Genomic DNA, 13,839 nt, shown 5'->3' with positions numbered 1-13,839 from the left:
TGCCAACACTGCCAACCATAAGTGAAAATCGTACACCATTCTTGAAACGCAATCATAATCAAAATTTGTAAATATAATTGCGTATTTTGGTTTTCTTATTTCATAAAAGCTGAAAGTTTTGTCAGCGTATGCTTCCAACCAACACAGGTAAAAACGGTGGAACATTGTGAAGTTTGGGTTATTGTGGCAGCAGCTACCCACTTTAAACAAACTTTTGAAAACACTACTTAATTTTTTTTTCTGTATTATGCATGTACGTTATTATTTGTAAAGTATATTTTATAGGTCAAGCTACCGATCTACCTCCCATAGCAGTTTGATTTGCTCATTCTGGGACATCCTGTATACGAAGATTATTATACATAATTTGATATTTTAAATATAAGAGTCCTTTATAGCATTCTAACCGCTTACTTTACTTGTTAACGTTCAAAAACTTCCAAATCAATAAAATGTTAATTAATTAATAATGAGTTAATTACAAAAGGATATTATAAAATTTTTGTTATGTTTTAGTTTGGTCAAAGATGGAACAGCCTATTTTTCTTATCACTGCCACTTGAATAAGTTTTACGTGGTACTTAAATAAGAGTTCTAAAAAACATTAATTATTATAAATAATTACTTATATTGTCTGTAAACAAAACAAAACGTGTATTTTTTGCACAGATGAAGCTTTAGAATTCAGGTGCATATTTTAAATATTTCTCTCATAATAAGTCTGCCATTTCATAATGTCGTTTTCCCGGAAATGTGTGTTATTGAGTGATGTTGTTAGAGCGCGGCTGCACAAGAGGCGCGGCTGCGGGGTGGGGGTGCAACGTGCATTGTACGGGCAAGGGGTGTGGCCGGTTCGCTATTGGCTCGTCTTAGAGCTGCTTCTACTAGGGGTAGGTAGCTTAGCTAACTTACATTTGCAACACTTATAGATTTTTCTCATCATCGTTCCATCCCATTTCATAATACCTATTAAATCACCCTGTATTCATATTATCTTACTGTTAGTTATAGTTTTCATAAATTCCAAGTACCTACCACCAAATTTGAAATTCATACTAAATGTACGTGACACTGCTAAAGCAATAGAATGCAGTACCAATAATACCTATCATATCACACTCTCACAGAGGCAAATATTGATGACTTTGAAATAATGAGTTTGATATTTTGCCTACCTACTTATGGGTAACTTCAAATAGAATTTCACTTAAAAGAGCAAGACTGCAGACTGCTTGGAACCCTTCTTTTAAGCGAGGTATTATACCTGGTTTGCTTTATCTTGGTGTGTTGTGTTAAACGACCGCTATTTTGGGACAGGAAGAACCAAAAGCTGCTTAGAAGACGTTAACCCTGATACGCGATTGGCCCTCAATGCAGACTTACAGGGGAGACGTATATGAATAGAATAATATTACCAAATTAATATCGGACGCTAACCTTTCTCGGATACTCATTGTTTGCTTGTTTACATTAAACGATCACAACCTTACTAAATTAATACCTTAAATTATCCTTATTTAAAATTCATTCTTTGCAAAATGCTTTGACTAAACAGACTCGTGCGTCATGTTGATTTTTATGAATAACCTGGAAGTACTGAAGTAAGTTTGTGGATAAAAAAACTGTTAAAAATTGTAATTAGGGTGTTTTTAATATCATGCGGATTTCATCACGGACGCGAGCGCGTGTGGTGTATTCCGCATGCGTATTCCACGCATTACATAAATACCTACTTGCGGGCGCGAGTGTCACGCATGCGGGATAATCCCGCGTATTAAAGAAACCCTAATCATCATCCGAAAAACGTATATTGCTGATATTTAACCGCTTGCCATAGATGAAGATGACCAAAAAACAGGGCCTAAGCAGTAGCTACCTTTAATAGATATCATTACTATAAAAAAAATTCTCACCAAAACTAAATAAAGCAAAACCTTGTAAGTTGTTGTTCCACTTAATTGCAAGGAATCTCGAAGCCCAAAGCAGGGCGTCCATCAACTGATTTTCCGCGAGCATTTTTGACACCTTGTCAAATTATGATATTATTATATTAACACGCCCCCTTCAGTGCGCTTTTCATGCGCATTCCCCCTGTGCGATAACATTCAAGTGAATACGAACGAAACTTAGGTCGATTACGAAGCGGTGCCAACGTTTCTACTAAATCTGAATCTTGTCACTTTAATTCATTTCAGTATTATTAATTTTATACAAAAATCTTGTCTTATTATAATTCATATTAATCTCCTGCTCTACATAAGTTTTAAAGCTTTGAAGGTCGATCCCAGATCCCGTTGCTTGGGGCTTACGCAGCTGGTGTTCCACACAATGGGAATGTCGAGAGATTGTTGTAATGTGTATTTTGAAAATGAGGGGTTGTCTGCCCGAACCGGCGGGTGCACAGCTGCCGCTGACGTTAGAAGAGCGTTAGAACAGAACCGCCAAAAACATTCGATTCAATTGACCGACCCGCCATTGCCGGCAATTTTTTTTCTTTACTTAGGTACCTACCACTTACACCACGTTCTTTGTTTATGTATAAAATATGCTACATTTCTAATAACAAGGTTTATAACTGAGATTTAGATCAAGTCTGCTTAGATCTCCTTTGTCCTGGATTATTAATTGTATTGGTACTATTATAACTTGTAATATCTAAAGTAGGTACCTACCTACGTCTATTCAGCAGCAATTCGCTGTATTGTATCATCACGTTATTTGTAAAAATTCAAAATTTTACAAAAATCTAAACGCAGAGAGAGTTACGAAGTTTACTTCTTAACCCAGACAAAATCAATTTGGCTCCCATCCCATTGTTCGACTGTGGAATGCCTACCTGGTTTTGGGATCGACCTTTGTTCCAGCCGAAATGAAGTTAGACTTATCCTTGAAGTTGAATTTTAAAGAAAAACTGCTTAACTTTCACCCGAAGTTTCAATTAGGTACTATCCAAAAAGATTAAGATGAATTAAGTGATTTTTAAATACCTGTTTAACTACCTTATCCTAATTGTGTCTTGTTAGGACATGGTATGGCTATGCTCTATCGGCTAATGGTATGGTATTACTTGGTACTTCTAGCAATTAGTAGTATGGTAGTCTCGTAAAGTAAACAATATTTGTATGCATATTTCTTTATGCCACTCAAAGGTATTTTCATGATGAGCATAGTGTGGGGTAAAACATTTTCTAGCCTATTATAGTAGTTTAGGTACCCATCCTGTCTCCAAAATTGCCGTAGAAAATTATATTCTTCCTGTACACCATAAAGTGAACAAGTTCATTTTTTACATTATGGAGCGGCACAATTTGGGCACGCTGCCGCGCTGCTCGCCAAAACGATGAAAGCTTCCAGACAACCTTCAGGTAGAGGTGTTGTTTTGTTGTTGTCTCCCTGCTTACCTTGACGTGTCCTTGTTATTGATCTATGATACTCTCTGAAGGACAGCCGGTAACTAGGTAGGTAGGCGCAACAACTGTTAACCAGACTAAACGTACCTACTTACAATTCACCTGTGATCTTTCCACGACATTTAAGTTCCAAGATTAATTTTGTTAATGTTCGGTACATGTTTGTATCAATATGTAACTAAGAGTGACGTTAAAAACACAATGAAAAGTTCCTACGGTTTTGTAAAATTAATTTTCGCAAAATTGCTCAAAATGTATTCAAGGGGAAAAACACATTCTGGAGAATGTCATGATGGACACGTTGTAGTCGAGTCACTACAAAATATCTAAGTGCTCTCAAAACTAGTTTAGCCCAATTTTATTTATATTTACACTACTATGATCAAATTAGATAAAACCTATAAATATAGGCGGTACCTACAGATACAGGTAAATTTATTATTTTCAACCCTGTGGACAGTGGAGCATCAATGTAGCGATAGCTACATTTCTTAAAATCGCCCGTATTACGCATACACAAAAGGTGCCAGGGTTTCCCTTTATGTGCTGCCGTCCGTACCAATATAGGCATTGTTTTTGATTCGGGGTTTCGAGACGGATGGTCCCCGAACGCTATCCTTGGTGGTCCAATTAGAAACTCATCGCAGCCCTTGAGTTGCTCTCAACTGATTTCTTTTGTAAAGGAACTAGTATTCGACAAAGGTTACGATACGACCGATCCGCAAATTATTCCAAGCTTGTTGCCAATCGTATTCGGTTGCGCTGTATTTGTAGTTGTAGTAGCATATTATTATTTTATTACAGTGATACAATTATATTTGATTTCTTTGATCCATGTTATATTTTTAATACCAGTTGCAGTAATTAGTTACTTTATATACCTACCTATGCTGAATAAAGTTACTTAAGTTTTAATAATATTTTAAGAGCATATGACGATTTGTAAGAACTATTTATTAGTGTAAACAAATAAAGAAATTTTGACTTTGACTTTGACTTTACCAATTAATTTCTTGACTTAAAAGATTAAATTATCTAGGTACCAATATTTTTTTAAAAAACAGCATAAAATTAATGTTTTTTAAATCTATAAAAACATGATCCTATTCTATTTTAGGCCTGATTATAAATTCTACTTCCAAAAATCATCAAAATTGGTTTTGTGGCCTGATGTGAATACAGGCTGTTTTTGCAATTAATCACACAGAAGGTTTTTAAGTTTTATTTGATGTATGAAATACTTCATGATTAAAATAAATTACTTTCCGAACCAGGCTTGGACGTCTCCCTAGAAAAAATAAAGATAATTAAATTAAAGTTACCATTCTTTTGTGAAGTGAATCAACAAATTTATTCCAAAGCCGTTGAGTGGGTCATTTCTTAAATTTTATTCTATTGTTTGCATCCCCCGCGCGCGGTCAGCACGCATTTAAAGAATTCTTCTGCGAGACTGCGAGTGACTTATTAAATTATTTATTAACTAGCTTTCCGCCCGCGGCTTCGCCCGCGTGGAATTTTGTCTGTCACAGATAAACTTTATCGCGCGCGTCCCTGTTTCAAAAACCGGGATAAAAACTATTTTTGGCGTGAAAGAGAGACAGGCAGAGTTACTTTCGCATTTATAATATTAAGATTAGATGAGGCCCGATTGCGCTAGCACTAGACTATGAACCCAGGGATGGTAATGTCATAATGAGAATAATTTCGATTTTTAGTTGTTAATGCAGATTTTTAGGACTAAGAAATCCTTAATATATACTTTCCAAAAGTGTTTGTTCTACGAAAAAATTAACGAAGTAATGGCCAAATTAATTACTAAATAAAGTTCTTGACTGCCCGGCGCGGTAACGGTGACGTCACTACGACGGAACCGAGTGCAGCCGGCGTACTATGTGGATGGAAAATATTTTTTTCCAGCCAAACTATCAGTTTTAAAGAAAAACTTAGAATGGTATTTATTCATCAGAATAACGTAATCTATCCATAGGTAATTAAAAAAAATAGAAATTGTATGACTGGATATGACTTAATTAAGGGATAAGTAGCCCCCCCTATAGGCCCGAAGGTGGGTACTGGGTACGACTTGCTCCACCCGTGCTCGGGAGAGTCTCCGAGCACTCTACAGGGTGTTTGGCGGAAGGTTAGACAAACTTCGTGGGTGTATAGATAGGTAAGGTCATTTTAAGAATACAAGTTCGCCCATTTGACTCTAAGTGGGTTACATTTTTTTTAATTGATATTTTTGCTTTCATTGAATTTTTTCCGAAATTTGACCTAAAAACTGCTTCAATTTTTTTTTCGCGTGTTTTCAACCGCTTTTATTATTTGATATTAATATCGAATGTCTTTAGTCAAATTAAATAAATTTCAGATCCAGATAATGATTGGATAGCTATTTACGAGCCGCCAAAGTTTAACAAAAGTACAAATCACGATAAAATATTCAACTTCGAATTCAATTTAAAAAAAATTAAAGGTGATAATGGATTGCTAATGATCTTAAAAATATTATTTTGTATTATTGTTCCATTTTCTTCTCTAAACTGAATTTTTGACGAATTTAAATATCTGATTACTACATGTGATATATCATTGAAAAAAAGAGAAGCTAGAGATGTTTTTAAGAACATTGGCAATCCACTATCACCTTTAATTTTTTTTTAAATCGAATTCCAAGTTGAATTTTTTATCATGGTTTGTACTTTTGTCAAACTTTGGCGGCTCGTAACTAGCTATCCAATCATTATCTGGGTCTGAAATTTATTTTATTTGACTAAAGACATATTTGATATTAATATTAAAAAGCGGTTGAAAACACGCGAGAAGAAAAATTGGAGCAGTTTGTAGGTCAAAGGACAGTGCCAATCGATACTGATAGGTAGGTAATTTTGAAGCCGTACCCAGTAAGTACGGCTACAAAATTACCTACCTATTTTAAAATTTAATAAGGTTCTAAATGTCATAATCTTCAGACTCCCCACTTTCTATTGTAGTGAGTAGGTAAGTACACACTTCCGATGTAATTTTTGCCAAACTAAATGAATCACACAGTGACGTGGCTTGGTTGCTTTTAGTGCAGGCAGGCATTTTAGAATTGAGCTCAGTGTAGTAGATACGCTCTGTTCGAACGTACGGAACGCACGCGTCGCATATGCGCAGCAACGCGACGCTTTCTTTGCAATTTACGTCCATACGATTCGACTTAGCACCGGTATTAGTTTTATTTTTTATGTGAATTTATGAATCTATCTATTTTAAGTATTTTTATGATCGACTTCGTATTGCGTAAGTAATAAATTAATATTACCTTGAGGACTTTGTGAGGTAGTGCCCTCTTTCAGATTTTTGCTAGATTTTATGTCAATCTACTGAACAAGGGCAGCACATCGTTTGAAGGGCGTTTGCTCTCCTTGGACCTACGATGTCTCGACAAATAATTTTAAGGTGAAGCGGGACACGAGGCGGGCGACGCCTGTACCAGACGAAGTAGGCGGTGTCGGGCGACCGCCCTCCACGGGCCCCGGCCGAGCGCTGTGGAAAACGCATGAGCGCGGGGCGCCGTCACACGGACCCAGTAACAAATATACTTCACGAACTGCTATCGCCTCTAATTTAGTGATTGCCCATACTCGTCGTCTCTTTTCTATTGTCGATGTTTTTAAATAATATCACCCTTTATAGTTTTATGGCGAATTGAGTAAGGCAGGAACAATTACCATGTCCACATCGAGAATCTTGTTGTGAGAGAAGTCATTACCAAAAATATTTTTTTCTTGGAAAGAAATATTACACAAAAAAGCAAGACTCAATTTTCTTTTCTGTCGATTCTTGAATTGAGATTTTTAGCTTGAGCGTGCTCATTTTCTTCATACATTATGAACATAAGCCTTTTCCATAGAACATGCTCTTCTATATTATTATGATCAACGAGATAACTCGTTAAAAATATTCGCCACGCCAAAAAAAAAATATGTCTTCCTTATACAGTGTGAGTCACGATAAAGTGCACATATGAAAATAGGTGAAACTAGGTCTATTTTATCGACAAAAAAGGTCTAAAATTTTTTTGTGATTTTTTTTTATTATATAATTTTTTTTCTTGTAAAGAAAACGTAATAACTTTTAAAGTAAGAGGTATATCCTGATAAAATAAAAACAGTAATAATGCTAAATAACAGGCGAAACTAAAAAAATACATAAAATACTCAGAAAATGGCAACAAATAATAAAAAAATGATACATTTTGAGAAAAATCTGCATTTTAATTAGTGTTTTTTTGGTTATTTGATAAATTTCTCCAAATAATGCCCCCATAACAGGTGGTTTTTATTACTTTGTGTTATTCTTTATCGTATTACCTTTGTAAAACTAAAAATCGCATGTCTATACCTATCACAACGTTTGCAATGATCGTTTGAACTAAGGCTCTCCGGGCAGGCCATTCAACGCTTCGTTAACAACGCAACTGAAAGTGGCTCTAGAATTGTAATTTTGATAAAGAAAGTTACATGTCAAATAAAAACAAAAGATTTCGAAGTAAAATATGCATTTTAGTTAAAATTAAAATTGTCTCTACTTGTAGCGGAGAAAAATGTTGTGGCAGGCCTTTGTTCAAGCGATCATAGCAAATGTTGTGATAGGGATAGAGACATGCAATTTTTTGGTTTTACAAAAGTAATACGATAGAGAATAATACAAAGTAATAAAAACCACCTGTTATAGGGGCATTTTTTGGGGAAATTTATCAAATAACCAAAAAAAACATATTTTTTTCAAAATGTATAATATTTTTTATTATTTGTTGGCATTTTCTGGCTATATTATTTTTTTAGTATCGTCTGTTATTTAGCATTATTACTGTTTTTATTTTATAACTAGCTTTCCGCCCGCGGCCTCGCGCGCGTGGATCCCTGAATCCTATTTTTTTCCAAAATAAAATTTAGCCTATGTTACTCGTGGATAATGTAGCTTTCGAATGGTGAAAGAATTTTTAAAAACGGTCCAGTAGTTTTTGAGCCTATTCATTACAACCAAACAAACAAACAAAGTTTTCCTCTTTATAATATTAGTGTAGATACCTCTTAGTTTAAAAGTTATTACATTTTCTTTACAAGATGTAATTGGAAGAAAAAATATTATATAAAGAATAAAAAAAAAACACAAATTTTTTTAAATGAATATTTAGGGCCGCGTTCTTTGGAAATATGCTCGCTCGTTGTACAGACCATGTCAAAATAACGCCAAAATAACATAGCATACTGTCAAAATCTGTACACGGGCAGTCTGTGAATGGGCTGTATCAAGAGATCGCTAAATACTATTCGTATCCAATATAACAATGTGTTCAAGATGATGTTGGGACGCTTTTGTGGTGCATTTCAGATGTTTGCGAGGGCAAGAACAGACGGCTTTCAGTCCCTCGTAAGGAACAAAGTGGCATCATTTTTGAGCCGAGTGCGGAGGAGTGACACAACAGCATCCTTAGGTAGTGGCAGATGATCCACATGCACTTGCACTCGTGCGGAGAGTGACCGAAGTTGCGGTAAGCACCTCCCCCGGGTCGAGTCAGCGTAGGGTGCCAATTAGGTACATGATTAGAAAATAGGCTAATTAAAATATCGAAAACCTAAGTAAGATAAGTACTAACACTAGTCATCAGTTATAATTATGTGATTGATACTAACCTATGGAGAAATACTGTCACGGTGACATAAGTTACCAGTGCACTCGCGATTTTGGGTATGTTCCGATATACCCTTTGATACCTATTTATAATTGATTATATTAGATTTAGATTTAGTGTGCTTATTATACCCATATCAAAGTCAATTCATAATTCCATTTGTTTAAATTACTTAACTTGCATAATATACAAATAAATACACTAAACCACAATGAAAAGAGGTCAGTTATAAATTCTTCAATGTCTTTAAAGGTGCCTGACGTAGTTTCTTAAAATAAAGACCAAATTACTTCAAGCTTTTTATTTTAAATACATGTAAAATAAATAAAAATGCATAGTTTTGCCAATATGTTTTGTTTCATAAAGTTGGGTCAGGTGATTTTGAAGGTATAGGATTTTCTAAGTGACCCGTTTTCTTAAGGATCCAGTGTTACGATTGAGTAAATCGATTTTAAAATAACAACGTTTACATCACTCGACCATGTATGTCCATTTGGACATATCGAAATGGCACGCTTTGACGAGCTACTTGCTGTATCTATTCTATCCCTATCTGTGGACCAAGGTATTCAGGCTAACCCCGAAGTGTTTTTTTATTTCGGCCTTTGTCTAAGTCAAACCTAGAAGTGCCGTAGACGGCAATTAGAAAACCGGCCAAGTGCGAGTCGGATTCGCTCCCGAAGGGTTCCGTGCGACCTTTATTGTTGTATGGGAATCTCGAAAGTATTTTAACAGTTATGCAATAAAAAAACGATGGCAACAGCTACAGAGATAGTTCATCTTAAATAAAGTTAAAATATTTATGTGCCCGTACCGCCTGTGATTTATTCGACCAAACATGCATTCGTATTTTTTTTGTTCTAAGACCTGTTTATTTTTTTATTCTTTAATCGGGCGCTATTATAATACAACTATAATATTGATATCAAATGTGTAAAAATAATTGTGGAGTACGCATACAATAAGTTCCATTTGGAAGTTCCTGACTTTAAAAGGCCAATGACTGCATACTCAATTAGATTCTTATGATTACAATACAAGTAGTTGCACCGAACAAAATGTTCCTAATCGCTATGGACTAAAATACTAAATAAACCGCACGATCACGCGGTACATGGTATTTATGTCTACTAAATTACAATTTTAGTATCAGTACTATCAGTAGTGTTAGTCAGATTTTTAATTCGGCGGAATTCTGACAGCTGTCATTTTTTGACAATTCAGATGTAAGAAACCTTTTTTGCTTTGAATTATTAATAAAAAATATGAAATGAAATTACATCAAGTACAACTTACAAGAATGAATTATTGTGTGTTTTGTGAGTACAGTAAAACAACATATTAACATAAACGAAATCTATCATCATTATCGTCACCATAATCAACTTGGATTATAAAATTGGCATCTTGTTAAATTGTCTATTTTATGTAGCGAAGATTTTACTAACAAAAGAATTTTCATAAAAAAAGGTTTGTAACCTATGAATTATTGACAAGGGAGTCCAGTAATAGAAAAATAATGTCCCAATTTTTTTTGAAACTTGAAAAATATGATAATAAAAATTCAAATAACCGTTTAGAAATGATCAGTACATTTTTAAGTCTTAGTTTTTTAATTGAAACGTTAAATTCAAGAATGGTTCTTTTTTAATTAAAAAAAAACTCCGTGGAATTAAAAATCAGACTATACGTACTTTATTAGTGTATTCTCGGTTTTATTTTTCGATAGTGTAAAGCAAAAATCGCTCTTGTTACAATTTTAATACCTATTTTAAATTAATGTATAGATCAACTGAATATTACCACAATAACAATCGATAGAACGCAAAATCGATATTTGCGCTTCACTAAGGTGAGGTGCGCTCTCCCCGCGGGCCCCGATCTGAGCCACGCCCAGCGCGCGCATTCTCAAACAAAATCAAACACGAAATGGTTGCACGGGTCGGAGGACCGAGTTGAGTCGGCGCGTCGTACGCTTCGTTCAGTCACGCACGTCACTTCAGAGCCGGGCAGCTCAGTTGAGTAGTGATCTCGTTAGCCGACGATCCATACGCTTGGCGCACACGTGCCATTCGCGCCCATCCCTTCTCCACATTGTTTCCCGAGCGAGGCCGCCACTCGCTCGGCGACGCCATCCGCCGAAACCTCGCTAGCATCTATTGCAATCGGTTCCATTCTCATAAATACATTCTTTAATATCAGATTATGTAATACAAAAATAAACACTGGCATCAAAGAAAACACGTGTGTGCGTACCGGCCGGCAATAATCAAGTCATATAGTTGTCATCGATCGTCCTCCTCCGAGTCAGTTCGATTGATGATATGAATCAATAAAGTTGCCGATTATGATTTAACAAGTGTTACAAAATTATAGCATTCCAAACAATCGTAATTTTCCAAAGTTTGATAATCGGTGTGTAGTGCTTTGTTGTTGAACATCTCAATATTAATCAGTGTAATGGCTAATTCTGTGGAACAACAATTTAGCGAGCTAAATCTCTCGCAAGAGGACCATGATCAAATATTCGAACAAGATGACCACCAAGATCAAAGGTTAGTAGTAATCAGTGATAATCTTTTGTCCGGTAGCTGATAGATTTCTATAATGTGTAATGTTCAGTACCTAATTTGCTGAATTTTGAGATAATTTATTGCCCCCTATAAATTTTTGTAAGACTTCGTATTATACGAACGATTCATTGGTTATATGACCCACATAGTACCTACCTACTCTGTGCTCGATCGATTTGACTTACAAGATGGCGATTACCTTCCTAATGGCCAACATACCTATACCTACCGATACATACCTACACAGAGCCCTGTTGCTTCTACTTTATTACTATTCGTCGAGTGTTTGTTTCGTGAATTTAAAATTGCCGAAGGTAGTTTAGCGTTCTATCACTTGACACCGTAACTAGATAAAATAATCAAAGGCCGCTTTGACTTTTCGTTCTATTCGTCCCAAACAATGATATTATATAAAAACAAAAGCAGATATGTTATAAGCGCTCGCGCTGTGCCAAACATTAATAAAAAAATCGATTCGATATTCCCGATGACTTTCTCAATATTACTAGTAGATTATGTACGTAGGTATATTCTCTTTTACTTTGTCTCGAACTAGGGTTGCCAACATTTCATCAGCGAAATATAGTATTTTCCAAAATAAGGTGAAAAAAAATATAGTACATTTAAAAAAAATATAGTATTTTATGGGAAAAACAAAAAAATAGACAAATATACATTTTTTAATTATTTATTTTTATAAAAACTATTGTATATTTTTTTGCAGTTCTTGCGCTGTGTAACAGTTTTTTGTATAAAATAAAAGTGTCATATGCTTTGTCACATTCAATTTTTAAATTAATATAAATCAAAAGCTCATTTTTTATTAATGATACACTACTTACTTCTGTTTCTTTCTTCTCGCCACTTCGAATTCATAACCGAATATATCCTTTCTGTAAATGCCGAAGTGGCGGGAATAGAGAGCAGGAATGAAATTACTTCAAATAAATTTGGTAAGTCATTTTCAGTATTTTTTAAAATATGCTGCCATTTCTGGCCTGTAGTTTTGTCAGTAAAGTCACTACAGTCTTTTAATTTAGCAAAGATTTCATTCAATATCGTTATTTCAGAGTATAGGTCGTCCATTTTGATACTCAATTTTTCTTGTAAATTTAGAACTTCTAATAATTGTCTCACAGTCATTAAATGAAACCTCCTTTTTTAAATTTAATTTTTGGATTTTAAATAACCAATTTCTTTCACTGAAATCAAACCATTTATTAAGATAGTCTAAACATTTATCAAGAAATAGCAAAAAAATCTTTTGAATTCCATAACTTTCTGTGGGGGGGATTTTGCTTCTAATGATTGCAACATTTTTTTTGTTTTGTAACCAAAAAAAATATCTTTTTTACGTTGTTCTAACGCCGATTTTAAAATTGACATAATATGTTGTGATAAGGATAGAGACATGCAATTTTTAGTTTTACAAAAGTAATATGATAGAAAATAATACAAAGCAATAAAAACCATCTGTTAAAGGGGCATTTTTTGGAGAAATTGATCAAATAACCAAAAAAAACAATTTAAAAGCAGATTTTTTTTTTCAAAAAGTATAATTTTTTATTATTTGTTGGCATTTTCTGGGTATTTTATGTATTTTATTAGTATTGCCTGTTATTTAGTATTATTATTGTTTTTATTTTATCAGGATATACCTCTTAGTTTAAAAGTTATTACGTTTTCTTTACGAGAAGTAATTGGAAGAAAAAAAATTCTATAATTTTTTTAAAAAAAATCTAAAAAAATTTTTGACCTCTTTTTTCTCGAAAAAAATAGGTCTATTTTCACATATTTTCATATGTGCACTTTATCGTGACTCACACTGTATATTTTGGGGATCTTCAGTAATCCAGTCATACTCTCTTTTCCACTCCGGTTTATTTTATTTGGAGTCTTTTTGGTATTTTTCGTTTTTTAATCGGCGTTAGCGGCGCAATAGAATTTGACGCACTTTCGTTATCACTACCACTTTCCATACCTAATTTATATAAGATTTCAACTTTTCAAAAGAAATAACAACATCTAGTTGAAAACGATTCTGCCGATAAATAAAGCAGACCAAAATATCGTTTGACGACGTTAAAATTTACGTTGTCAATTTGACATTGACCAGTTCGTTACGTGCGATGGGGCGGAAAGGTTCTGGAATGGAGGCCGCGTACCGGAAAAC

The 13,839-nt window shown here is 34.5% G+C and overlaps 1 protein-coding gene and 1 long non-coding RNA gene across 5 annotated transcripts in view; both read left to right on the top strand.

Moving 5' to 3' along the window:
• LOC135086772 (uncharacterized) overlaps window positions 1-13,839 on the top strand; it is a 371,747-nt gene that overhangs the window by 251,001 nt on the left and 106,907 nt on the right. The window lies entirely within an intron of this gene.
• LOC135086761 (insulin-like growth factor 2 mRNA-binding protein 1) overlaps window positions 1-13,839 on the top strand; it is a 110,196-nt gene that overhangs the window by 40,658 nt on the left and 55,699 nt on the right. Inside the window, exon 1 of one of the 4 annotated variants that reach the window (XM_063981548.1) lies at window positions 11,011-11,648. The exons of the other annotated variants lie outside the window; for them this stretch is intronic. Within the exon in view, the coding sequence (XP_063837618.1) occupies window positions 11,554-11,648 (95 nt within the window). The 5' untranslated portion in view covers window positions 11,011-11,553. Of the gene's footprint in view, window positions 1-11,010; window positions 11,649-13,839 lie in introns of those variants that run through there. 4 annotated transcript variants of the gene reach the window in all.

The sequence above is a fragment of the Ostrinia nubilalis genome, chromosome Z, assembly GCF_963855985.1.
Source record: "Ostrinia nubilalis chromosome Z, ilOstNubi1.1, whole genome shotgun sequence".
NCBI classification, from domain to species: domain Eukaryota; kingdom Metazoa; phylum Arthropoda; class Insecta; order Lepidoptera; family Crambidae; genus Ostrinia; species Ostrinia nubilalis.
The sequence above is the reverse complement of the archived record's forward strand: the minus strand, read 5'-3'. Positions and strand labels throughout refer to the sequence as shown.